General features: G+C 46.6%; 1 protein-coding gene across 3 annotated transcripts in view; it reads right to left on the bottom strand.

Annotated features, from left to right (window-relative positions):
* The window catches only part of CACNA1E (calcium voltage-gated channel subunit alpha1 E), a 318,744-nt gene that overhangs the window by 26,978 nt on the left and 267,168 nt on the right, over positions 1-24,598 (bottom strand). The window contains exons 28-41 of one of the 3 annotated variants that reach the window (XM_074961064.1): positions 23,933-23,944; positions 20,166-20,262; positions 18,240-18,400; positions 17,142-17,279; positions 16,162-16,363; positions 13,888-14,052; positions 12,740-12,850; positions 10,763-10,846; positions 10,502-10,627; positions 9,719-9,784; positions 6,461-6,552; positions 5,643-5,808; positions 3,561-3,688; positions 653-749 (exon numbers count right to left, since the gene is read on the bottom strand). In XM_074961064.1, the coding sequence (XP_074817165.1) occupies positions 653-749; positions 3,561-3,688; positions 5,643-5,808; positions 6,461-6,552; positions 9,719-9,784; positions 10,502-10,627; positions 10,763-10,846; positions 12,740-12,850; positions 13,888-14,052; positions 16,162-16,363; positions 17,142-17,279; positions 18,240-18,400; positions 20,166-20,262; positions 23,933-23,944 (1,645 nt within the window). The remainder of the gene's footprint in view (positions 1-652; positions 750-3,560; positions 3,689-5,642; positions 5,809-6,460; positions 6,553-9,718; positions 9,785-10,501; positions 10,628-10,762; positions 10,847-12,739; positions 12,851-13,887; positions 14,053-16,161; positions 16,364-17,141; positions 17,280-18,239; positions 18,401-20,165; positions 20,263-23,932; positions 23,945-24,598) is intronic. The other 2 variants (XM_074961066.1, XM_074961065.1) reach the window with 2 other exon arrangements.

Below are 24,598 nucleotides of genomic sequence, written 5' to 3'. Positions count from 1 at the left end.
GGCAAACCAAGAGCCATGGTCCCCATTTGTCACCATTATGTGACAGCTCTTCATAGCCACTGTGCACCATGGTAGAAAACTGCAGTGTCCTGCGAGCTACCACAGCGACCGAACCTCTGAACAGGATTCCAGCGATTGATCAATGGGGTCTTTGCCTCGGCCACCTGCCTCGTTCTCCTTTCTAGTTTGCGCTCCCTCTTTCCAGTGACATTCCCGCACCCCTGGCTTTTATTCCTTCTCATCCTCATCCCCTAGTTGTAAACAATATTGGGTCTCCATTCATCACAGGAAAGAGTTCCCATTGGGACAGCTCTGTGATTCTTGGAATTAAAGGTGCCTTCTCTGTGCCACTGGCAACATTCACATGCTGCACAAGCGTTTTGGGAACTCCAGGGTTCTCTGCTTTAGGGAGGAAGGCAAGGGAATAAATTTGTCTAAATCCACATCAATGGGGCTCTAAGACGGATCCCCCTCCCCTGTACCCTAAGGTAACAGCTGCTGGTTCTGGGCGGGGTTGGACCTCTTTAAACTCGAAGGAAAGCAACGTGAGGGTTCCCTTGTGAGACGCAGTGGTGGTGGAGCAGAGGAGGGTGAAGGAGGGGTTAATGGTGCGTCCCGTTGCCAGGTTATGGCTGGGGACTGGGAGGCAAACCTTGCACGCCACCCTGTAGGGGCAGTTCTTTCCCAGGCCCAGAGGCGGCGAAATCACCCGTACTAATTTGTACATATCCTTATACGGGATCCTGCCGCTGTAAAGGAAGCACACGTGGGTTAATAGGACACTGAAATAACGGAGAAGAGGAAACGAGAGCTTAACCAGGGGTCAGAGACCCAGTTCAGGTCCATGTCTCTCTCTTTCTGGCTCCAACAGACCCAGACTGGAGAAGGCTGTGAAAAATCACCACTATATAAGCATAGCTACCACCTTCTCCACTCCAAAGGAGTTAGCACCCTCATTCTCATCCAAACTGGGGATTCCCCGTGGAAAGTCTTGCCCTAAAGGTGCACTAGCTCAGATACCCCACGTCCCAATAATGCCATATCGCAAGTCTACGACTGGTCAGAGTGATCTGAAATCCAAGGACGTGATTGTACCTGAGTACACAACTACTTGTTTAGGGTTCTAGGAATCTTTGCACTTTTATGGAGTTGCACCTAGTTATACCAGCAGAAAATTTGCCCTACATGGTCAGTTCATTATAGAAATAAGTTAATTAATCCTCACAATATTTCTATGAAATCAGTAGATGAGTATATTTTAACTCCATTTTACAGATAGGGAAACTGAGGCATGGAGAGTTAAAGTGACTTGCCCAAAGCCACCCAGCTGTTCAGTGGCAGAGACCACTGAAGCCTCTCTGGCCACTATTAGAAAAGCCAGGGGGTGAAGCTGCTTTGTCTGTTATTTCCTCTGGTCCCGCCACACTTTTCTCCCATACCCTAGGTACTTTTCCATCACTGGCCAGAGATAACCCAACTTGTCTAGGCAAAACCATTCAGAACAGAGTGCAGGCAACTGGACAGAGTACATGGCATCCCTATGGGTCCCTTTATTTAATGTAGCTGAGGGCCTCTGATGACATTCATTTATTTATCTATCTATCCCCTTCTCAACACTTAGACCCGCAGCTCCATTCAGGTGACAGGACCCGCTCACATCTAGTGACCCTTCCTCACTCAGCGACGGGGATTAGAGCTGCACCAATTTAAAAATTAGTCTAGAGCAGCTTGTTTCCTCCCGGTGTTTCCCATAATAACCGGCTAGACTCCATGACAAAACAGCATGGGCTCTCTTGCTTTGTGAGACTTGGGTGAGAGCAGGCACTGTACCACATTTGGAAAATGCCATCCACAGGGCCTGACAGCAGGTTCTTTCTTTGACTGGACTGAAGAACCCACGGTAGCACCCAGTTCCCAGGGCAAAGAGCACTATGAATTGCTGGTATCAAAATGTCACCCTTCCTAAACTTCTGAGGAGAGAATGAGCCTGCTTTGCGCTGCTTGGACCTCCTGAGTGTACATGACCATAGCTTCTCTGCTCTACGGCACCATGCACTGAAGTCTCAGAACTGTACGATGCATGTGCATCTGATAAGAGGACAGCCCTGCCTACTCCAGCCTTGGGGATGCTTTCACAGCGTGGGATGCTGCTGATGAGAAGCAGTCCTGGGGAGATGGCATCCACTCACTTGAGTCAGGCTGGAAAAGGTGCTGAAGTGGATCACGCTAAGGACAGGTACTGTTAGGAACAATCACTGCCTGGGTTAGCTCTCAGGAAGCAAAAAATCAGGTTGCAAAGGCGTGAGGGTGGATTGATTCCAAATGGTGAGCTTCCAAGTGGAGCAGGGCTCCAGAGCTGACATCATCTCGTGCCTGAAGCCGATGCAGCACCGAGTGTACGTGTTTTCAGAGAGGCTGCCCAAAGTGCTGACCCAACACCGACACGAGATGGAGCCCTGCGGCACTCACAGTGCCAGTGAAGATCTGCACCCAGAGGGGGCACTCACAGTATTCCTAACGCCGATAAGGGCTGATGCTGTGACCAATAGCCCGGATGCACTCCCAGTGCTGCTGAGGGTTAGACCTCAGTAAGCTGCCCCAGAAACACTCCCAGTGACCGCAGGCATGCAAGCTGAAAGCAGCCTTCCTGGAGCACTACTGGGGGTTGTGTCTGGAGCAGTCACCCTAAAGCACTTTCGGCTCCACCCCAATGGCCATGTGAGAGACCACCCTGATGCAATGCTTCTTCTCCAGCGTGGCAGCGCTAGATTGACTTGCTCTCCCAAGTGGGAGCTCTCTTTTCAGAGGGATCCTGGAGCAGCTGCCTGAGGAATCATTAGAGGATTCAAAAGCCTTCTCTTGTCTCAACAAGGATGAAGTGCATTGGCTGTATTAAATCTAGCCCTGTCCTCAGGCTCATCCCCATCCAAAGCATCTCAACCCTTTCTCAGTGTCTGAATAAGGTCCTGAGCAGCTAAATTAGCAGGAGCCCAGCTACCTTCGCAGTCTCTCTGCTGGGCTCACGCATTGATTCAAATGGCGATTTTGCACACTCCGATGTACAAAGTATTTGGGGGCTGGAGGACGGACAGTTGCTTGCAGAGTGTCTTGAGGGTGTGGGAATCTGATTAGCAGGAGGAAAATGAGAAAGGAGGAAGATCCAGAGCCAACAGTTGGAAGGTGGCGGTGTGCGGAGGTAGCCGGGGACTACCATAGGAGCTACAGAGAGGGATGCAGCAGGAACATCCAAAGGTTTGGATAAACACTGTACGTATTATGCTTATCTGAAAAGAACCAGCCAAAACCTTTGGACTTCAGCCCATCGCTAGTTATCAAAGGAGCAGGATGCCCGGGGGCTATAAGGTGGCCCACAAGCAGGATGGTGACTCCGTGCCATTGGACCTCCTGGGAGCCAGCCAGTATTTTCCTCTCACAGCTGCGTGTTCCAGCAGCTCTGATTCCCTTCCCTTCCCTGACTGTCCCAGGTATTACAGCCAAACGGATTCCCAAAAACGGGGCTTCAAGAGGCCAGGGAAAGGAGGAGGAAGTTGGCTACATACCACGCAGCTCTGTCATATTCCGCCCAGATCCGGACAAACTCATCTAAGTGATGAGGCCCCAGGATGGAGGAATCCCGAGTCAGGTATTCAAAATTGTCCATGATGACAGCCACAAACAGATTGAGCATCTAAGTGAAAAGGAAAGAGACAGAGAGAAAGGGATGGAGAGATAGAGACAGAGCATAAAAGAGGGAGGGAAGATGGGAGAGTAATATATGGAAGAAGACAGAAGAAAAAGGAATCTGTAAATAAAGAGCATGGCAGTTTTGTGGCAGCTCCCCCATGCACAGAACTCCTATTGAAGTGCATGCGTGGAGCAGCTACAGAATCAGATGCTTAATTGTCACATAGCCCAATAGTAATATTTTCAAACACAGCATCCGACTAGGTGCATAGTGTATCACAATGGAAATAGCCTCTCTTTGGTGTGTCAGTAGCACTAGGCAGAGGACTCCTCCCTGACACAGTACATGTCAACCTGCGTCCATTACGCTTGGGAGCTGTGGATTGTACTGGTCTGAATGTCCCACTAAACACCAGCATTTAACCTTCTGGCAGCCGAGAGCATGAGTAAGGAACCACACCACACTGGGCAAGAGGCAAGCAGGCAGAAAGGGTTAGTACATCAGCATGACTCTCCTGGGCTGTGTCTAGCTAACCAGTGAGAATCTGAACAGCACCTGGACTCTCCTCACAACAGTGACTTGGCTGAGTCAGGGATCAAAGAGCACAAAAGCGAGGAGATCTAGCTAATGCCTTCCGACAGTGCCTTCCGAACCCCACAGCGTTCTTTAGCTGAGGGGTACACGGTGGAGGCAATGACATTTTACCACCAGGATACTACACCATTACATTTGGATCACCGCATTTCATGCCCAGGGCTCTACCTTTTATTACTTCCATTCCCTTACATACAGTGTCCCCTCTTGTCTCTCTGTCTGACCCTCTCTCTGTCTGTCCCTCTCACTCGCAGTTTCTCTATCCCACACCTTTGCCTTCCTTATGAAGGATGGGCAGAGTTAGACAGCCGACTGTAACTGGGGTTCTCCATTGCATTTCTGGCTTAGGGGCTTTGCTGTACAGGGAAATTTACCTGCATTATGTAACTGGTGCTATAGTTAAGAATATCCAGCTGGAGAGTATATAGCCATATCTGGCACAACAATGACCTTTTTTCAGTGTAGCTCATGTCGCCCTGGAGGCATAGTGGTTCTCAGCCGTGAGGACCTGGAGAGCTACTTTACCTTTGAATGGAGTCCCAGGAAGCAACTGTGAACTGAGACCAGACAGTGTAAGTGGAGCTCTGATACATGGACTGATACCACCTGCTTTGATCAGCTACATGTAGGGATGCCAAGAGCCACAGGCTGAGTGTCAACTGATTCAGTGCACGCGCGAATGGTGCCTTTCCCCATGCACCCTCCTGACTGCACCCCCTTTTTTACAAAACAATTGAGTTCACTTCCCGCTCCATGATAGGCTCAAATGTGTGTGCACATGTACACGCTGGTGGGGGGACAACTGTAACTCCCTCCAGGTTCCTGCCCCAGAGAGCACACATTCTCTTTTGCAACCACAACTTCCCTGTTCAATGGAAAAATAGGGACAGAAGGCAGATACGGATCACACACATCGACTTGACCCAGACAGCAGGTGGGCCTGCTCTCCATACTGGCAGTCACAGGGCAGATCATTTGAAATCCTAAATTAGCTGCAGGGCAAAATCTTGCTGAGTTGTATTCGTGAGGAAAGGGACAGGCCTCTGGGTTAGAACAGCCCTTCCTTACCCCTGTCCCTGAAACCAGCTAGGCATAGCTCTTACAGTGATAAAACCTTTTTTGCTGTCCCTGGGGTAAGAGTGCTAGCTTCTTTAGCAACACGGGGTCACGCCAGGGTAGTGGAACCTGGAGCAGAGAGCAGAAGGCGAGATCTCTCCGAGTCTCTCTGAGAGTGAATCCCACCCATCGTGGAGTAGCGGAGGGGAAGGGAGAGTAGGGTGGGGATGTCCCTCGGTTAGGAGCAGTCGGTGCTGAGTCCTCCCCAGAACTGAGAGATCAATGGAGTGGAAGGAGGCGAACTCACCAGGAAGGAGCAAAAGAAGATGAAGGAGACAAAGTATACGTAAGCCAGATCCGTGCCACAGTGCTCATTTTCATGCTGTCCGGACGTTGCCGTGGTGTCTGGCTCACAGCCTTTGCCTTCCAGGCATGACAGCATGATCTCCTGCCACGCCTCACCCGTGGCACTCCTGCATCCAAAACACACCCACCATTAAAAGCTGCTCAAAGCAGAGCCCCTCACTGCTCCACAACTTTACTACTTATGAGTGGGATGCTTGGAAATTCACCACAACTCTCCCTTTGTAAATAAAATCTGCCAGCTCAGAACTTATGGTCTCTGCCAATAATCAATGCCAGCGGCTTCTGAAGATGGCATAAAACCCCCATAATAAACTAAACTATACAGCACTGTATCACGGTGGGAGGCAGGTGGCTTCCTGACTCCAGCTAGTGATCATCTTATGCCCTAAAGCAAGAGGAGAAAGGACCCTTGAATTCCAACCTAGATGGCATGACTGCAGATGCTGTTCATAGACACAGCTGTTTCATTTCTATCCTGCAGCAGCAAGTTCCACAAGTCAGAAATCCAATGCCTGAACGTCAGCGGCCCAAGGAGGACAGGGAGATTAACAGCTCCAAGTGTAAAGCTAAAGAGCCATTGTTGTATGTTTGGAGCTAAGGGACTTGTGATCCCCACCCGCTTTTTCTAGCTGGGGCACCCCAGCTGATCTGCTGTGGCAGACACTCCTGCAGCCAGGCAAGCCTTCAGTATTATGACTCAGGCAGGGATGAGATGGGGAAAACTGATATGTTTAGTAATGATTCAAAATGCACTTGTACCTAAAAAGGAGCATAAGGGAGGCCAGGAAGCTGCGGAAGTTGTTGTGACGGTTAATGTGGCTTTCTTCATCTAATTTGATATTCCCAAAAACCTAAGGGCAAAAAGGAAAGAAAACTCAACACACAAGAACTGCCAAGCCAGGAAGTGTACCGACCTGCGCAGCCAGGCACTGGCATCGGTTACCTTCCCTCCCACCTGCCCGTGGAGCAGACAGCCGGTCTGATCTCAGCAAGGATTACACATCACAAAGGCTGCTCCTTCTGCTGCAGTGCACCCTTCAGGTCAGAGAGCAGTTACACTGGCTATCACCAGGGGAGGGACTGCACTAACACAGACAGACACACATATGTGGGGATGGTGAGGAATCCATCTGGCCAGCAGCTGTCTCCTTCAGAAGAGCAGATCAGGAAAGCCGTCAAATGCTTTTCACACTATGCTATCAAGAGGTTCTCTTTGTAAAAGGGTAGTAATGCCTTGGGTTAAATTCTCCCCTCTTTCAAAGCATGTTGGTGCAACTCCATGAAGCCAACCCATCGGTAATAAATGACGGGAGAATCCGGCTTATTGAATATACAGTACAGACCCGTTTACGCGCAGATGTCGGGAGTCAAGCCGTCACGACCGCGTGTTGACGGACCATGGGTTAAGAGGGCCACGCTGGAAAAAGTGTCTATGATTCACTTAGAAAAAAACACGGTTATTTTCTGCTCTTTCTGGCTCGCATTTTTTTTCTTTCTTATGAAGTCTGTCATTCGCCACAGATGAAACGTGTTCGCGGCCGATTCATCGGCTGATCAGCTTTCTCCAGAAATCGATACCTGCGCTATGCCGTGATGCTTTTTAAAACGACCTATAAACCCCTTGCTGGCTTGGAATGATTCATCCCCCGTTAAATTTCCAAATTTTGCTGCTTGGGCTTGAAGAATTGGCCCACTGAGAGGCGTTCCTTTCAGCCTTTCCTGAGCAAACCCCGTGTGCATGGCTTTGCCTGCTGTGGGCTTGGCTGACTAGCACACAGGTTTTCGCTTAAGCCCTGAGGCAGAATCGATATTTTGTACAAAGCCGTTCAGTTTAGATTCATTTTTTAGCCAGCCTCGGAGAGCAGATTTGGCAAGCCCCATATCTTTTGGAGCTTTGGCCTGGGTTTCTCCGCTATTTACTCGATCTATTGCAGCTAGCTTTTCTTCTGCAGTGTAGGAACGCCGACGCTTGCCCTCTGCCATTATATTAGGCCTACGGTTAACATTTTCTAATGTAGTATATATATATTACTATATAGCTACTATATATTATATCTCTCTCTTGCGTGACAGTGACTAAGCGTGCGTGACACGTCTTTACCAATATCAGTAAAGACTTACAATACGTTTCCGCTCCACACTTCCTGTCGATTTCTAGGTCAGTGAGTTAGTGAGCAAATCTGTAGCAAGTTCCTGTACTACGTGTTAACGAGTCTCGCGTGTTAAATAGGCAGCACTGGGAGGCATGGCGCTACCGCGCGTTAAGCGGATTCGTGCATAAACAGGTCTGTACTGTATGTGCAGACATTTCTGGTACACCTCAATACATGAAAGATTGTGAAGCGCTCAGATATTATGTCAATTGGGGCTGTATAAGTATCAAAGACAAAAGAAATCTAGATATGATGGTTGCTGCATCTTGTGTATGTTTCAGTGAGCTTTGAGTACATGCATCTTGAGAAAGAGGCACGGTCTGAACACAGAACTGGAGCCAGCTAAATTCTAAATCTGACTCTGACAGTGACACTTAACTCATGCCTCAGTTTCCCATCTGTACGATGGGGATAATAGTAGTGACCTACAATCCTGAGGTGTGGTAGGGCTGAATAAGTTTGTGTCTGGAAAGTACTTTGAAGAGGAAAAGTATTGAGTTAGTATCATTACGTATCTATTCTACTTTCAGCATACCTAAAAATACACTAACTGCTGACTATTTTTCCCACAAAGGGTTTTGGAATGTGTAATTGTAGAATATCTTCTGCCTCCAGCTATTTTGCTCAAACACCGCCCACTCAGCACTGCTTGGGAAATTTGTTCACAAAGGTGTTAAAACAAATCAAATACTATCGCACCACAAGGGGGATTAAATCTGATGGCACTTGTGAGGGGCTAAGAAAGCCTGGATGGGGGGGTGGGGAGGCAGGGGAAAGCAGCCAAAAATAGACCAATAGAGCACAGTCAGTCAAATTTTTGGGGGGAAAACCCACTAAACAACTAAATTTCCTCTCAAACAAAGGAAACCAGATTCTCTATCCAGAGCAGGTGGCAATGACAGCCCTAGCAATGACCTCCCCTTCCCCCGCTAGCCAAAGCGCTTCCCAGCTGTGAACATCAGGCAGTTTTACTTGTCACGATCACTGTGGAACGAAGCCCTGAGTATTAATAGGCAAAGCTGCCTTCCCAGACATCGAGTGTGGGTCTTGGACAGCCTTCAAACCACAAGATCAATCCTGCAAACCACATAAGCATCTGCTTAACTTTAAACGCACGAACAACCCCATTGACTACAGTGGGGCTACTCCTGTGCTTATGAGCTTTGCTGGACTGCGGCCTAAAAGCCTGTGTTCTGCAAAGCGCTGAGTACCCTCAATTCCCACTGACTTCAACTGAAGGATCAGGCCCTAGCCCTGGTTTCTGCAACACGAGGCCTTCCCAAACCCATACAAGGATGTTGGGCAACAGAGATTAGTGAGAGGAACCAAATCACCAAAGGCTCTCGCAAGGACCCTGTCAGACACGATGTTAGTTGTGAACTGGATTCTGCAGGTTGGGGCCAGACATTGGTGGGACCTGAGTCATTCCTAAGGTTTTAGGAACTAAAGAGTTCTGCTTGGAAAGAAAGAGGTAAACTGAGCTGTCCATGTGGATTGCCCACTTGAGCATAATATGAGAGATCTCTGATGATGTAATCCACAGGAAGGGTTCCATCCATGTGAACTACATCACTTGAGTCACGGTGACATAATCCCTGGAGAAGGCAGCCTGGAGATGTACATTGTCAGAGGATTCTGGGGGACACACACTGCAACCTGTGGGTGTATTAAACACTACAGCTCCTACTGCGCAAGCCTTCAAACCTCTTCAGCACCTGACCTGGTCAACAGACGCCAACACAATAAGCAGATGCTAGACTGGATAATGCTAAAGTGGGTGACAGAGTGGACCACTCTTTACTCTGTCTGCCCCAGGAGAAGAAGCCTTGTAGGAGCATACGCACACCTGGACGCCTTTGCTTACCTGCATCCCAATGATTGCATATATGAAGAAAAGCATAGCGATCAAGAGACAGACATATGGGAGGGCCTGAAAGGGAAATACACAATAGTCTGGTTTAACACGGTAGAGGCTTCAGAATATTAGTAAAATGCAATAGCTTGTGACCTGTGCTAACCCTGCTATTGCCTATTGCAATTAGTTGCAAAGAACCAGTCAGAATCACACTCCTTGCTGGAATGGTGCAACATCTTCCTGACTGCTGAATTCCAAAACAAATAGAGGGACTAGAAATTAAAATGCCATATAATTGTGGTTTACAAAATACAGACCAAGAATTTAGCCTATGCAAAAGCACAACACCAGACAGCGCTACTGTCAAACAGCTGGCAAAGCATGCTGCGTACTGATATGCAAATGAGCACATCCAAAAAGACCTCCAAAGACCCTCTGGAATGGTGCAGTCCCCTCCCCTCCATTTTTTGCAAGGAAGGTTTTACTGTTTCTCTCTCCTGCATTTAGAATTAGAGGTGGGTTAATTTTAAAAAGTTCAGAGGGTTGGTTCATATAAACTCTCCACACTTTGGATGCTGATCCAAAATTTTCTGGTTCTTCCTGAACTCCAACAGCTCATAAATATCATAAGAATAATACTTAGTCCTGCCAAGAGTGCAGGGGACTGGAGTAGATGGCCTCTCGAGGTCCCTCTCAGTCTTACAATTCTATGATTCTAAGAATGACCCAAGTTGAGTAACTGTTCCTGCCCCCACACCTGCCCCCGACAGGGGAGACTGATGTGTCCTTTACCTTGAAGGACTGCACAAAGGTCCACAACAGGATACGGATGGTGTAGCCCTGGCGGAGTAGTTTGATGAGGCGAGCTGCCCGGAACAGCTTCAGGAAGCTCATGTTGAAGCTGCTGGTGTTCACCAGCTGTGAGAAGATCAAACGATCAGAAGAAGGCAAAAATCACTACATCTATCTACACCCCCAAGGAGAGGCAAGGAGCAAGGCACCCCCCTCCAGCCTTCCATCGCTGGTACAAATGTCCAAGGTCAGAATATTCACCTTGGTGTCTGTCAAGATGATTTCTGTGATGCTGCCAATCACAGTGATGAAGTCAAAGATGTTCCAGGTGTCCCGGAAATAATTCTGCAAAGAGATCAAAAACATGTGGATGGGGAGCACAATGATGTCAGATTCAGGCAATGCTGAAACACATGCCAAGTCTTCACACATCACCACCACCACCACCACCGATATTGTCTTCTTTCTGTGAAACCAGCCTCTGGAATACTGTCTTGTGTCTGAGGGGGTTGTAGCCCAGAACATATCTATGGTGAGGCAGATTTTCTATAAGGTAACTCTTGCACTGAATAGGCCAAACTGCTAAAAGAACACACAGAATTCTCTTGCATTGTCAAAAGGGGAATATAAGAACAGAGAAACTATTGCAGTCCTTCCTGAAGGTACAATCACAAGGCGGCGAGCCCAGAGACACAGTTGTCTATTTAAACTATGCAGCGGAGTATCTATCTATGGATATTTAATACAGTCAGGTGCCTAAATGGCTATCTACAACTTCTGAAGTCAATGGAAGTTTCGCCTGAATAAGAATTTCAGGAACCGGCCTACCAATAACACTTTGCCTTTACATAGCACCTTCCATTTGAGGAAATCAAAGTGCTTTAAAAAGGTGTGTAAGTATCACTGTTCCCATCTGATAGATAGAGAAAGTGAGACAGAGAGAGAGTGAGAGCCCAGGAAGTCAGACATGCAGCCGGAAACAGAATCCAGATCTTTTGATTCCCAGTCCTTTGCTCTAAACACTAGACCATGCTGCCTCCCAGAGAGATAGATCTATGATTCAGAAAAGGGTTGCTGGTGTGCTGTGCACCCCAAGCACACATGCTGCTGGGATAGAGGAGGGCTTTTTGCCCTCACAAAATTGTCCATTGACTGGCTCAATATTCTGTCTCCATGTCACGGAGGGCTGTACACGGAGGTTGGTTATTCACTATTAATTATTATTTATCAAGTGCAATAGGTGTACATGGCCCCTCGTCAGCTTGCAACAAAAAAGTCACTGCCCCTTGCATCTTGCAATCTAACAGTAATAGTTTAATGTAAGTGTGCCATATGCTGGACTGCCATAGTGGAGAGCAACCAGATGTCATCCAGCAGGACAGGTGAGAAACAAAAGGAAAAAGAAATGAAGAAAAAACAGAATCAGCTTTTCCTAAGGGTAGCTGAAGACAAGAAAAAGTGTTATGTTCACAAACAACAGATTCCTTGGGCTGAATAATGAGATAATTAGTGGGGAGTGGCTGAGACTCAAGGGAATGATAATTAAATATGAAGCCTTTCACCACTATATTACCAGTTCCAATCTGGTATCAACAGTTATCAATGAATGGGTATTTCATGGCCTGGTTGAAAGGAATTAGGAATCAATCCAGTTCCTAGTGCTCAGGCGTCAACGTAGTATCAGCTGCCAACACAACTGGTAATAAACTGGCACCCTGGTTAGCAGCCTCAGCAAAAAGGGCAAAGGCTGAATAGGTCTAGACACTGAATTGCCCAGGTGGGGAGGGGTGACAATCTGAAAGCTGTCACCAGCAGTAAATTCACACCAAATATAAAAGTCCATTAAAAGTAACATCACCATTTGGGTTCAGCAGTGGGGGTGACTCTCAGTTGCTCAGATTAAACGAAAACCCCAGATATTTCACTCTAAAATATTGACTCAGGAATCTGGAAAGCTCCAGATGTTGGGCTGGGAATCTGGAAAGCTCTGGACTGACCAAGAAAGCGGGTAGACATCCAGTGTCATGGTGCTTAACAAGACTCCAACGCCCAGAATAAGTACAGCCCTCAAGAAGATGCCAGAACTAAATACCAGTTACATCCCAGGAAGCTACTTCCTATTACTAATGCCAAAAGAAGAGAGTATTAGCTACACACTAGGAAGCCAAAGTCCACTACCACTGCCAGTTGAACTGAGTACCCAAAGCTGGTATGGAGTACTAGTACCAAATCACTTACCAGGAAGCCAAAAGCTATGATCTTCAGGACGCACTCCAATGAGAACACCATGGTAAATGCGATGTTCAAGTACTTAAGAGCCAACTCATATGTGTAGGGCGCGGAATAGTACTGCCAGAAAGAGAGAGAGTCAGAACCATCTACAGTCAGCTACCAAAATTGGATATTACAATGAACCTTTAGTTCCATGGTAGGATTAGGCTTTGCCCAAGCCCCTGAGATTTATCCCAGGTGTTTAACTATTGACTGGCTAGTGACAAGCCCCCCACCCTTTTTTTTAAACCAGCTACATATCCAGTAATCCTCATTCTGCCCTTCCGCTTTGTTTCTGCTAAGGGAAGAGGATGGAGCTGACGGGAAGAAGGGTCTCCCAGGGGGCAACCACTGCTACATGCTGATCACAGAATCAGCCCAGATCACATTACAATCGCCAGTGTCCCACTAATTCATGAGGTCCTTCTGTTGAGGGCAATTGTTGTTGCAGCATCACTGCTTGTTACCTACACTGTTCACAAAGTAAGGGTGTACTGAACTTTCAAGTGTGCGTTTGTGCTCTTGAAAGAATTTCCTACAGGCTATGGGGACAGCAACAACAGAGATGGGCCATATTAAAACAGGAGAGTATTAGCCATCCTTCTCAAGATTTGAGGAGATGGAAGTTGGCACTTCAGTGTAGAACATGCAAGTGTCTGCACAAGGAAAACAAAAAAAAATCCTTGGGTGGAAGAACCTCATTTGGGCAAGCAAATCATTTAGTCAGATTCCTAATGTGGGTGTGAAAAATGCAGGTGCCGTTTCAGAGGCTGGGGTGAAGTCACTTTGAAAATCTGGCCTTGTGTGTCTTCGGGATTAATTGCCTTCCAGGTTTCACAGCAAGGACTGTGCTCAATGGATTGAGTGCAAACTGGAAATATTTGCTTCAGTAATAAAGACACCAGTGTAAGAGCCGAGGCTGTGACCACATCTGCTTCCCTAGTCAACTACACTAACAGACATGATATGATATGGGACCTGGGTGCCAAGACCCCAGCATCTTCTTAAAACAAATAACATACTTTCTAAATCCCTCCCTGTCTGTTTCACCTCCTCTCCAATTCCCTACACAGAGGCATGTCATCCTGGGCCTCTGGTCTACCCGGTCAGCTCACCTTCATCATCAGCACCACGGTATTCAGCGCTATCATGGCCATGATGGTGTACTCAAAGGATGGGGAGACCACAAAGTGCCAGACGCGGTACTGGAAGGTGTGTCGGTTTTGAGGCATGTAGCGCGTGAGAGGTTTGGCACTAATGGCAAAGTCAATGCACGCCCTCTGGAACAAAACAAAGTCTGTTAGCTTGCACTCAGCTTCCCATCTTTCCTCCCACTACCCATGATGTCCTGTTACTAGTTCTCTGCTACAGGCGAATGGAAGAGAGTGAATATTGTCCCTGTGGGTTTCCTGCATGTCATTACGCAGAAGTGTGCTGACAGCCGGGGTAGATGAGCTGGGGAGAAATTGGGCAGAGTATCTGTCGCTATCAGGATCCTCAGGTCCTTCCTCCCCTGGAGGTAGGTGGGTTGCCTGGGGCCATGGAGGCTACTCCGATCATTATGCTGGAGACGCAGCCCTACAGAAACTCTTCTGCCATTCGGAGATCTTGGGGGATGATGAGTTCCCCAGCACCCAGCTGAGCTAATCAAGCTGAACGTGGGGAAAGGATCTGTCCCAAGAAGCAGAAGGTCACTATAATCTGCAGCAAAATTTATACCCTGTGATGTAGTGAAACAAGGCAGGATTTTCCCGTGACTGCACTGTAATCAGTTTCTCTCCATTCACATTCAGCATAAAATAACGGCATGAGTTAATGACGTTACTACTGTGGTTTAGGCTCAGCTGGAATAAACTTAGTCAATCAGAGCATGGGGACCCTGTACACTTACTGAGCTGTTACGTGACAGTTATTTTCAGAAACTGTCTCCTATACAGATCCCCGTGTCCTACACTGCCCTCCATATGCACACACTCCCTACAAACCACATGATCACACCAAAGCTGGCGGCCCCAAATACTTATTTTATCCAGCTGACAGAATGTAAAAAACTAAACTTAACTGAATTATGTCTCCAAATTGTTTCTTCACTAGACGTTCCAGGCGAGTCAGACTAGGGTTTTTCCTGTGAACTCAGTAATAGCCATACCCTGGAATAATGAACACGTGTGTCCTTCCACCTTGGCATTTCTTTAGGCCAGGATATGGTTATTGCTACATGGACAGGAAATGGCCTCAAATTACCATCTGAAAATCACCCTTTATTTGGGAGCACTTAGGCAGTAACAGCACAGGAAATCCAGGCAGTTACATGTACGCCCACACCTTGAATACTGCGGTACAGGTCTGGTTGCCTCATTTCAAAATAGATATATTAGAATGGGAAAAGGTACAGAAAAGGACCACAAAAGTGTTTAGGGGGATGGAACCGCTTCCATGTGAGGAGAGATTAAAAAGACAGGACTGTTCATCTTGGAAAAGAGAAGACTAAGGGGGGATATGATAGAGGTCTATAAAATCATGACTGGTGTGGAGAAAGTGAATAGGGAAGTGTTATTTACCCCTCCATATAACACAAGAACCAGGAGGTCACCCAATGAAATTAATAGGCAGCTGGTTTAAAAGAAACAAAAGGAAGTACTTCTTCACACAATGCAGTCAATCTGTGGAACTCTTTGCCCAGGGATGCTGTGAAGGCCAAAAGTATAACAAGGTTCAAAAAAGAACTAGGTAAGTTCATGGAGGATAGGTCCATCAATGGCTATTAGCCAAGATGGTCAGGGATGCAACCCCATGCTCTGGCTGTCCTTAAGCCTCTGACTGCCAGATGGCGGGACTGGATGACAGGGGATGGATCACTTGATAGTTGCCCTGTTCTGTTTATTCCCTTTGAAACACCTGGCGTTGGCCATTGTTGGAAGACAGGATACTGGGCTACATGAACCAATAATGCAGGATAAAATGAAGATGAGGAAAATCATTTTCCTCTTCCAGTCTAGGGCAAAGCCTCTCTGGCAAGGAAGCAGACCTTGATTCACAGCAGCCACAGATGGGTTTCCTTTATAACAATAGCCTCCTTTTCAAATAGCTGGGAAGCCTGGTGAACTACTGTTGGCTGCATGGTCAGGACAAAAATGTAATTAGTGAGAATGACTCAGGTGTGATTAAAACATCCTATGTTCCAGAAGTAAATACAAAGGGAAGGCAGATGTCACATAAGCTGGAGTCTAGGCTGAAGAGAACTTTACTGGATTCCAGCCAGACTTTCACATCACATGCCTTAGCCCTCAGCTCCACCACTCTATGGTCTATACCTGAAGCTGTCTGTTGCCACAGTACATGAAAAACAAATTCATCCTGCCCTCTGCTCTCCTGTTTTAATGTGTTACCTCATTCTTCTCCAGACTGCACTCCTCCATCATTTTGTCTCCTTGCTCCTGGAAAGTGATGATGATGAGAGCCACAAAGATGTTGACAAAGAAGAAAGGGAAGACCACAAAATACACCACGTAAAAAATGGACATCTCCATGCGGTTACTGCGGCTGGGCCCCCGGTCCTCCTCAGTCACATCCACTGAATGCTGCAGCACCCTGGATGTACACGGAAAAAGAAAGGCACAAAGGGTCACATAGATGCCAATGGCTGGTCCATTCTGGATGCCTCTCCACAGTGTACTTGACTAGGAGAACATCATGTACCCAATGGTACCACCTTTAATATTCATCTCCATCTGTCCCCACTGCGCAAACTGGTTATGGTGATAAAGCAAACCTTCTACCTCACCTGTTCAGTCATGGACACATTCTGACAATTCTGGTTACCTGTTTCATGACAAGATATTCCCCTCTCCTACATTACAAGAGTCCCAGAGCCCTTCCCATTTGTCTACCCTGGTTGGTGGGCTTTGCCAGAGTTAAACATACATCCCTCATAAAAAAGGGGTATCCCAGAGCACCCCCTTGTTCACACACATGGAAGGAGATTGTCCGAGTTCAGCCAAAATGGTGAGTGGACTAGCCCACAGAGTTCCCCTATGACTTACGCTGGGAGATTGACTGGTCTCAAATTTCCCTCAGGCCCAGTCAGGGTAGTGGACTATCCCAGCATTCGCCTCCCAAGAAGAGAGCTGGTTCCACCAGGCTCCTATACCCATTAACTGGTGAGAGTTCTCACATATTGATATAATTTCTTGACCTATCTCCTTCCCCCCAACTCTTCTCTCAGTGCCTTCTACCCCTTTCCCAACTGGAGAAACCCAGTTACTATCCCTACCATTTAAAAGCTCTTCAAAAGGGGAATGTGAAGTTTCTTCATGAATCCTGTGCCCACGGACACCTGTAAGCAGACAGGACCAAGCACAATACTCACTGTGGCCACCCCTCTCCAGTGGAGACAGTAAAGAGCGTAAGCAAAGCCCAAATGATGTTGTCGTAGTGAAATTCATGGCGCTTCCACTCACGACACTTCACCTCCATCTTGTTTTTCTCATGGTCCACGTAGTTGCCTCTGTAAGGTTAGGAGAGAATATCAGGACCTCTTTATACTGCCAGGACTGAAGAGGATTTAATTTTGCGGGGCAGCAGGGACACTTTTCTCCCCTTGTAAGGATGGAGAAATCTTGATGGGGAGAGAAAATTAAGGAAATTGGAGGTGGGGAGAAACAAGATGAACAGGTTGAAGGAGACCGAGAGAAGGGGAGAGAAAAAGCAAACAAAAAGAGAAGGAAAGAAGAAACCAGACTGGGAGAAGAGTGGGGCGAAAGAGTCAGGGAAAGATTGAAAGAAAAATGAAAGAGAGAAGGAAAAAGGGAGAGCTTGTAGGTTGAGCTTGTAACAGAGAATGTGGCAGAAGGAGAGTTCAGAGCTCATGTGATTCTTCAGGCAGCTGCACCTCCAGATTCTTAGCCCATCACAGGAGTTAATGTGAACATTTTGAACAGGGCAGCAATTCAGAATCAGTTTTTTCCCCATGGAATTTTTAATTGAAAAATGTGCTAGAAAGCAGCAGTGATAGTGCAGGAGCTGCCCTTGGAGCGAAGGAAGCACAGCTGTGGCTTGAGGAGACCAGTCTGTCTTTAAGTGAGATGGGAAGCTCACTGTTCATTTAAAGACAGGCCTTCCCTTACTGATCCCACAGTGGCCTTCTCCTCGGAATGGCAGGGACCATGCTCTGAAACGCAGCAAAATTTCACTTAAAGGATGAAAAAGGAATTCAGCCCTCATGGAGTCCAGACATCTGTACTAGTCCTTTAAACAATGCTTTGTGGCTTTGATTCCCTGGGAAATGACGAGTGGCTCCAACCCATGACCAAGGACTTACTTCACACCCCAAGCATCTGAGGGGGTGAAAGACCAGAGTTTTCACTACTAGTCCTTCATGTATCTACTTCTCTCCACACCACGGGCAGGAGTGGATGTCTTTACACGGGAAGCAGACTGGATCATGCATGCTGCACAGTGTACCTACATGCAATCCTTCTCTGTGTCCTTAGAGCTGTCCGTACAGTAGAAAAATTTGCCCTTGAAGAGCTGAACAGCGATGACTGCGAAGATGAACATGAAGAGCTTGTAGACGATAAGTATGTTGAAGACATTCTTCAGGGAAGTCACTACACAGTCAAAGACAGCCTGCAGGAGAATGCAAACCCAATGGCATGATTCACCATGGAGAACCTATGTATTTTGTCAGAGGGTGGGACCAAAGCTACCTAAAAAGGACATTTGAGGAGATGTGACTCATTCCTGGTAGGAAAAGGTTGCCAGAAGCAGACACTGTCCCAGGCAGAATAGGCTATTTTATAAATGACCAGAACATCCCAAAATCACTTACGGGAAAGCATTGCCCCAACGGGCACAAAGGATATTTATACCATAAAAAGGTTCTTCACAACCATGTCTCAGGGCAGGATACAAGGCACCACAGTACAATTAGCAGTACTTAAGAACAGTTAGTGAATACTTATTTATTTAGCCTCACCTCCAACAAGACGACAGACTGGATACCTCTAATTACAATTGAGAGACACTGTCCTGTATGGCAGGTAGGCCTGAGGAATAAAGAACTGCAGGTAGGTGCCCCAGACAGATATGAGATCCATAACCTTACTTGCACTAGATGTTTACTCTTTCAGTGTGATCATTCTTACCAGGGATTTCAGACAAAAGAACGCTGCTGTTTTGTAAAATATGCTTTTCGGAAATAACCTCGAGAAGGCTTACTCTCAACAGAGTACACTTTTTAAATAAGTCATTAATGTAAAAGCATTCAGCTGCTTTCAGTATACTATCAGCCTTGGGCTTTTTAAAACTCAAGTTTCCCTGTATGTGTCCTGTGACCAACCCAGGGTGTGAAAATGCCAGTGCAGCTGGGCTTGTCTTTTTGTTCTCTGTTTGTGCAGCACCTAGCACAACAGGGTCCTAGTCCATGACTGTACTAGACACTACGGTCATACAAAGTAGTAATAATTGCCAGAGCAAATGAACCCTTTGGCCCTCTGCTGGCCTACCTGTGCTGGCAAATCAGATAGGTAGACCTCTGCACTATCACTTGCGGCAGGTGAAGGCTGACTTTAAAAATCGGGCTCTGTGAGTTCACTCTTGCAAGGGAGTATTTTGTTTTATTTTGTCTCCGCTTCATGCAGGCTCCATTGCAGTATGCTGGACTCTATTCTGAACTCCGCCAGACTAATTAAGTCAGAACGGCAGGGGGTGTGAGAGATACTTCAGCCAGCCTCGTGGAAGCATCAGAACGACCAGCAATGCTGAAAAAGGAACAATTCTCAGTGCAGAAGGAGCTCAAGCAGCCTTGTTGGGATCTAAAGACAGACCTTTAAATCAAGAGCTGAGTTTTCCCGAAGTTGGCTGGTGGAGGGATCCAGGTCTGGGGGTTCGATCAGCCTACCAGTGTCAGCATCCAGGATCTGGGGGCTCGTGTTGAGGCTATTTTTCATTGCAGTGGCAGGTTAAATGATTCCTGTATATTGTGGGTGCTGAAACAAGGTTCTCCAATCCCACATCAAACGGGCATTTAAGAATCCACACCTGCTTTACATGACTGAGTATCCGTATGTGAAACTTAAGCCATCTATTATTAGTAAGGTGCCATGACTGAAGACTGAGTTTGTAGGAGACCTGTAAATCAACCTGTAAGGTTTGTTGATTTCTTTGAGGTTTGGGAATGAAAGGCAATTGATATAAAGTGCAAGCACTACTCTATCTATTTCTAACTGGGAATTGGTCCTCATTCTGTCAGCTGGAATTCAAATACAATGAGAGAGGAAAGAGGAAGGATCTCTCTTCTACATTGGGGGACACTCTCTGATTGTTACCTCACCAAGATTCTGTCTGAACCTGGTGATAAACGGAACCGAGGACAGAGAATTTTAAGCATTACCTTGAGTTTGGGCAATCGCTTGATGGTCTTCAGAGGCCTCAAGACCCGAAGCACACGCAGAGACTTAATGGTTTTGATATCCCGGCCTTTGTTGGTCCTACAGAGTTGGAAGGAGGCACGCACACCCAAAAACAAAACAAAGAGAGGTAATAAACTTCCAGAGTTTGGGAGGAACTCACTGGAGATATTCAACAGCTTTCACTACTTCCCAAAACAGGGACACATGAGAAATCTAGGGCCACAGGCAGCCTAGGTGAGAGCAGGTGTCAATCTATTAGCACCTGTGGGGCTGTACCTGCCTCCAGAAGCAATGGGTGTTCAAGCATACTGAAAGCGTTTGCTAATGAACAATACTGAACACTACTGCTAAACACTATTGCTAAACACATACTGAAAGCGTTTGCTAATGAAAAATTAGGACTCTCTGGATCAGAGGAAGGCAAGCAGACCACTAAGCTCAACATCAGCTTTAGTGCATTCCCTTTTCAATGAGGATCAACTTCAGCAGCAAATCTTGTTATTGTGAGAAAGACTGAGGTAACAAGGTTAAAGCGGGTGATCCAACACTTTTGCTGTGCTGGGCCATCTGTTTCAAAGGCACCACGCCACGCAGCATTCCTGCGGTGTCATAAACTCATGCTGCCTGGCAGGTCTGAGTTTGTTTTCCTAATGCAAACGCTTTCTCCGCCCTGTGCTATTTGCAAACGTGAAGAACAAAATGCCACCAATGTTGCAATTTTAAAAAAATTGCTTCTGCTGTAAGAAAATTACATCTCTATAACAACAATAATGTACAAAATAGAAGAATGCAAATTTCCTTTGTTGGCAAAGTGCTCTATCTACTGGTATCTAGCATAGATTTTTCTACTGCTCTCATCTCTAGTATCAGCCTTCTCTGTCCCACAAGAAAATCCTAGAAAAGCTTAGGCCATGTCCTCAGTTGTTTCATGGCTGAAAAACCTGGGCACACTCCCATTAACTAGCCTACTATTAGCTGTGGCTTGCTGGGCTGAGGAATGCTTTCCCTAATCAGTCTGACAGGTAATCTATAGCATAACTTTATACTATGGTTATAAGGAAAAAAACAGATTTTTGTGAAGGGAAATGCTGTTAAAACCCTGATTTAAACTGTGATTTAAAAAAAAAAAAAAAAAACAACCCAAACCCCAAAACCAAGGCGGGTAGCTGCCACTATTATGATCTGAGAACAATCAGAATCTTATTTTGTATTGGTAAAATATACAAGGCTTTCAGTACACTGTGCATCCATCTGCTGTACTTGAAAACCTCTAGAAGGAGACTTATGACAGAGGGTACTTCTAATTGCACGGCTCCTTTTGTAAGGGTTAATACAGTAGAAAGCACAATAACAGACCGAACCATGAACAGATGCAAAGAAAACCACTAATTAATACTCCTCAATAACAGTACACCACCACAAATACCTCATTTAACGCAACTTCACAAACATTGGGATTAACCCACTTCATGCTCTGGCACCACCGTTACTCTGTGGGAGATGTTTCAACACATCGAGGCCACTCCCGGAAGTATTTATCAGACTCTCCTGGCCTGTGGCGCTGCTTGTGCAATTTTCACCTCCGATTTTTTATAAAGCTTTTGGGAGACAGACAATTTTTTATTTGGAAGGCAAACTTGCAGCCCATTTTCTCAACCCAGCAGCGTGAGGGTCCCCCGGTGAGATGTTCTCCTCACGAGGAATAGGCTGTGAAAGGGATTGGGGGGGAACATCTAGCTGTCAGTGGCTGACATATTACACTCGGACTGTGTGAGCTTTTTCTCATGAAACCAAGAGCTCATGAGGGGTTTCAACAAAGCTTGGGGAGTTTAGGGTTAGGCCCAAAATGTGAAATCAGGAAGATTTTGCCTTGTCTCAGGTTTCTTTTGGCTTGGCAGGTCCTGGATCACCATCTCCAAACAGGCTTCCTCCTGATCTTTTGGTATCTGCTGGGGGGAGGAGTGCGGAAACCTTGGTGGCCCTTAGGAGCTTTTCAGGGGCAACTGTCAGATCCTACCCTGATCCTCCTTCTTCAGGGAGGTGGAGCAATGGCAAGACAAGCCAGCTCTTGCCAAATGCTCAGTAAGACAAGCATCTCACAGTGGGACCAGAAAATGGTGCTCAGACCCTATTGCTGCGCACCGCCCTTTGCTTTATTCTGGGACTGAAACGCCAATAGCCGAGTGCACCCTGGAGGTCTCAGCCCCAGACCAAGGTAAAGGGCAATGTGAAGCAGCATAAAGTGGGACTGGAGGATCATTTCTCATTCCTATTGCTGCAGGATGGAAAAGGATAGGGCAAAGCACCTATTTCCTGAATTTACCTGCTAAGGATTTGCAAGGAGTGGGAAAGGAAAAGTGTTTGACTTGTTCCTTTCTCTGAAGCAGAATGGGGAGGGGGACAGGTCATATAGCCATCCCTGAAAAGTCAGTGGGAGAAGAAGAGCTAGCTAGCCACAAGATTTCCACAGAAGATGACAAAGTGTAGGTGGAAAGCCCAGGTATGTTGGGGCTTGTGATCCTCGCCTGAGATGTGGGAGAATTAAGGGATGTCAGGGATCTTCTCCCTCTGTCCCTGCTGAGACCAAGGAAAGGGGCTGCCGGAGAGGGATTTACAATGTCTGGTGAAAAGCATGTAGAACTCTCCATAGTTTTAACCTGGGCATTGGTAAGACTCAGCAATCTCAGCTTAATTTCATGCAGCATTGTCTCGTGTGTCTAAAACACAAGGGGTGCACATACAGACAGTGGCCCTTTAAAACGGCCAACAGAACTAAAACCATTATCTGTTACACTGCTCTAACATGAACACCGATGACTGAACAGTGCTATTTCTTCAGTGAGAACATGGGAGTCTCTTCCACAAGACACTCTATTACCACACGGTTCCCAGACAATACTTCTAGGAAAGTTACAGGCTGGCTCACAAGCATTTTGACTAGTGGCCCCTGGGAACAATGTTATCAATCACTTTTCCCAAAGGAAAGGAACTCAAATGTTTTTGGAGATGATCTTCAGGTTTCTTTTCATTCTGGGGTCCAAAATTAAACATACAGGACCTGATTCTGGAGCTATGCTGATCTATGCCGCCCAGTTGAAGGTGATAATTCACTCCGCCTTCTACCACTTGAACACGGAACAGTCCAAACAGCAGAATGCAAGGTTTTGAAAGCTCGGCCAACTGATCCCTCTGATTGGGGTAGCATCTGCTACTGCTTTATGAAAAAAGAAGGATAGGGCATATAACCATGGCTTCCTAATGTACCACGGACATGGTACTCTTCATCGATCTCCACTGTGTGTTTATTTCCAACACACACATACACACACACAGAGAGAGAGAGAGAGTTCTGTGTGTTCTTCTATCTATCTTGGAATACAAACCCCTCTCTCTCTCCTTGTGAGGATCTCCCATATACACCTGGTGATGTTCCATCTGAGGCCCAGTTCATTGAGTCCTGATAGTCACAGCTGGAAAGATTGAGTATGGGGCACAGAACTTGCATCCTTTACAATGTTCTGATGTGTGCACCCACACAATTTTGATTTCCCCACCCCACTCCACTTCTTTCCGTCTTTACTTCCTTAGCGTGACGTGCTGATGACTTTGCAAGGTGGAAAGGACAAAATGTAGGCAGGAAGTCATATGGGACAAGAAAACTTCAGTTACACAGACAGACAAACCAGCTTCCCCAGAAGTCCATTTTCCCTCGCTTGTAACCCCAAAGAGAATCAAACAGTATAATTACCCCAATGTATTCCTGTGGGTGATCCAGTCAGGCAGCAGCAAAACAAAAACGAACAATAGGTGGGGAGAAAACAGAGAAGATAAGAAAATCCAAGAGAGAAAGAGAGCCAAGGATGACAGGGAACGAGATCTGCATTAGAGTGGAATCACAAGCCCGTCTCACAGCCTTGGCATTCTGATATTCTACACATTTCAGCGCTACAAGGACATGTTTTGCTTGCCGCCCCCTCTCCCCTACCCCCTCACCCAAACTCAACCCAACCTGAATTTAAAAGGCAATCTGTATATCCACGGTACCACTAAGAAGATTTCCTTTACCAGGAACCACAATTCCAGACATTAACCTCTTCTCCATGGGAAATCAGGAAGGACTAACCTGGAGCCACCCCCCTCTCTTAATCCTGATGAACATACTCTAAATTTGGATGAGAAGAGGAAGTTGATTTGTAGCTGAGGTGTGGTCACTATTACAAGAGAAGCCAGAGGAGCGTGGTATCCCTACCTGTGTCCTATCTGAACAAAATAGACAGAACATGAAATGAATGTGGTAGTCATCCCAGTCTGGTCCCTGAAGGACATGTACATGGAGCATTATATACTTTGGAGGCTGTATATATAAAATAACTAAGCTAAAGGTTTGACTGTGGGGATTCACTGGAGCTGTGGT

The sequence above is a fragment of the Natator depressus genome, chromosome 8, assembly GCF_965152275.1.
Source record: "Natator depressus isolate rNatDep1 chromosome 8, rNatDep2.hap1, whole genome shotgun sequence".
NCBI lineage: Eukaryota > Metazoa > Chordata > Testudines > Cheloniidae > Natator > Natator depressus.
The sequence above is the reverse complement of the archived record's forward strand: the minus strand, read 5'-3'. Positions and strand labels throughout refer to the sequence as shown.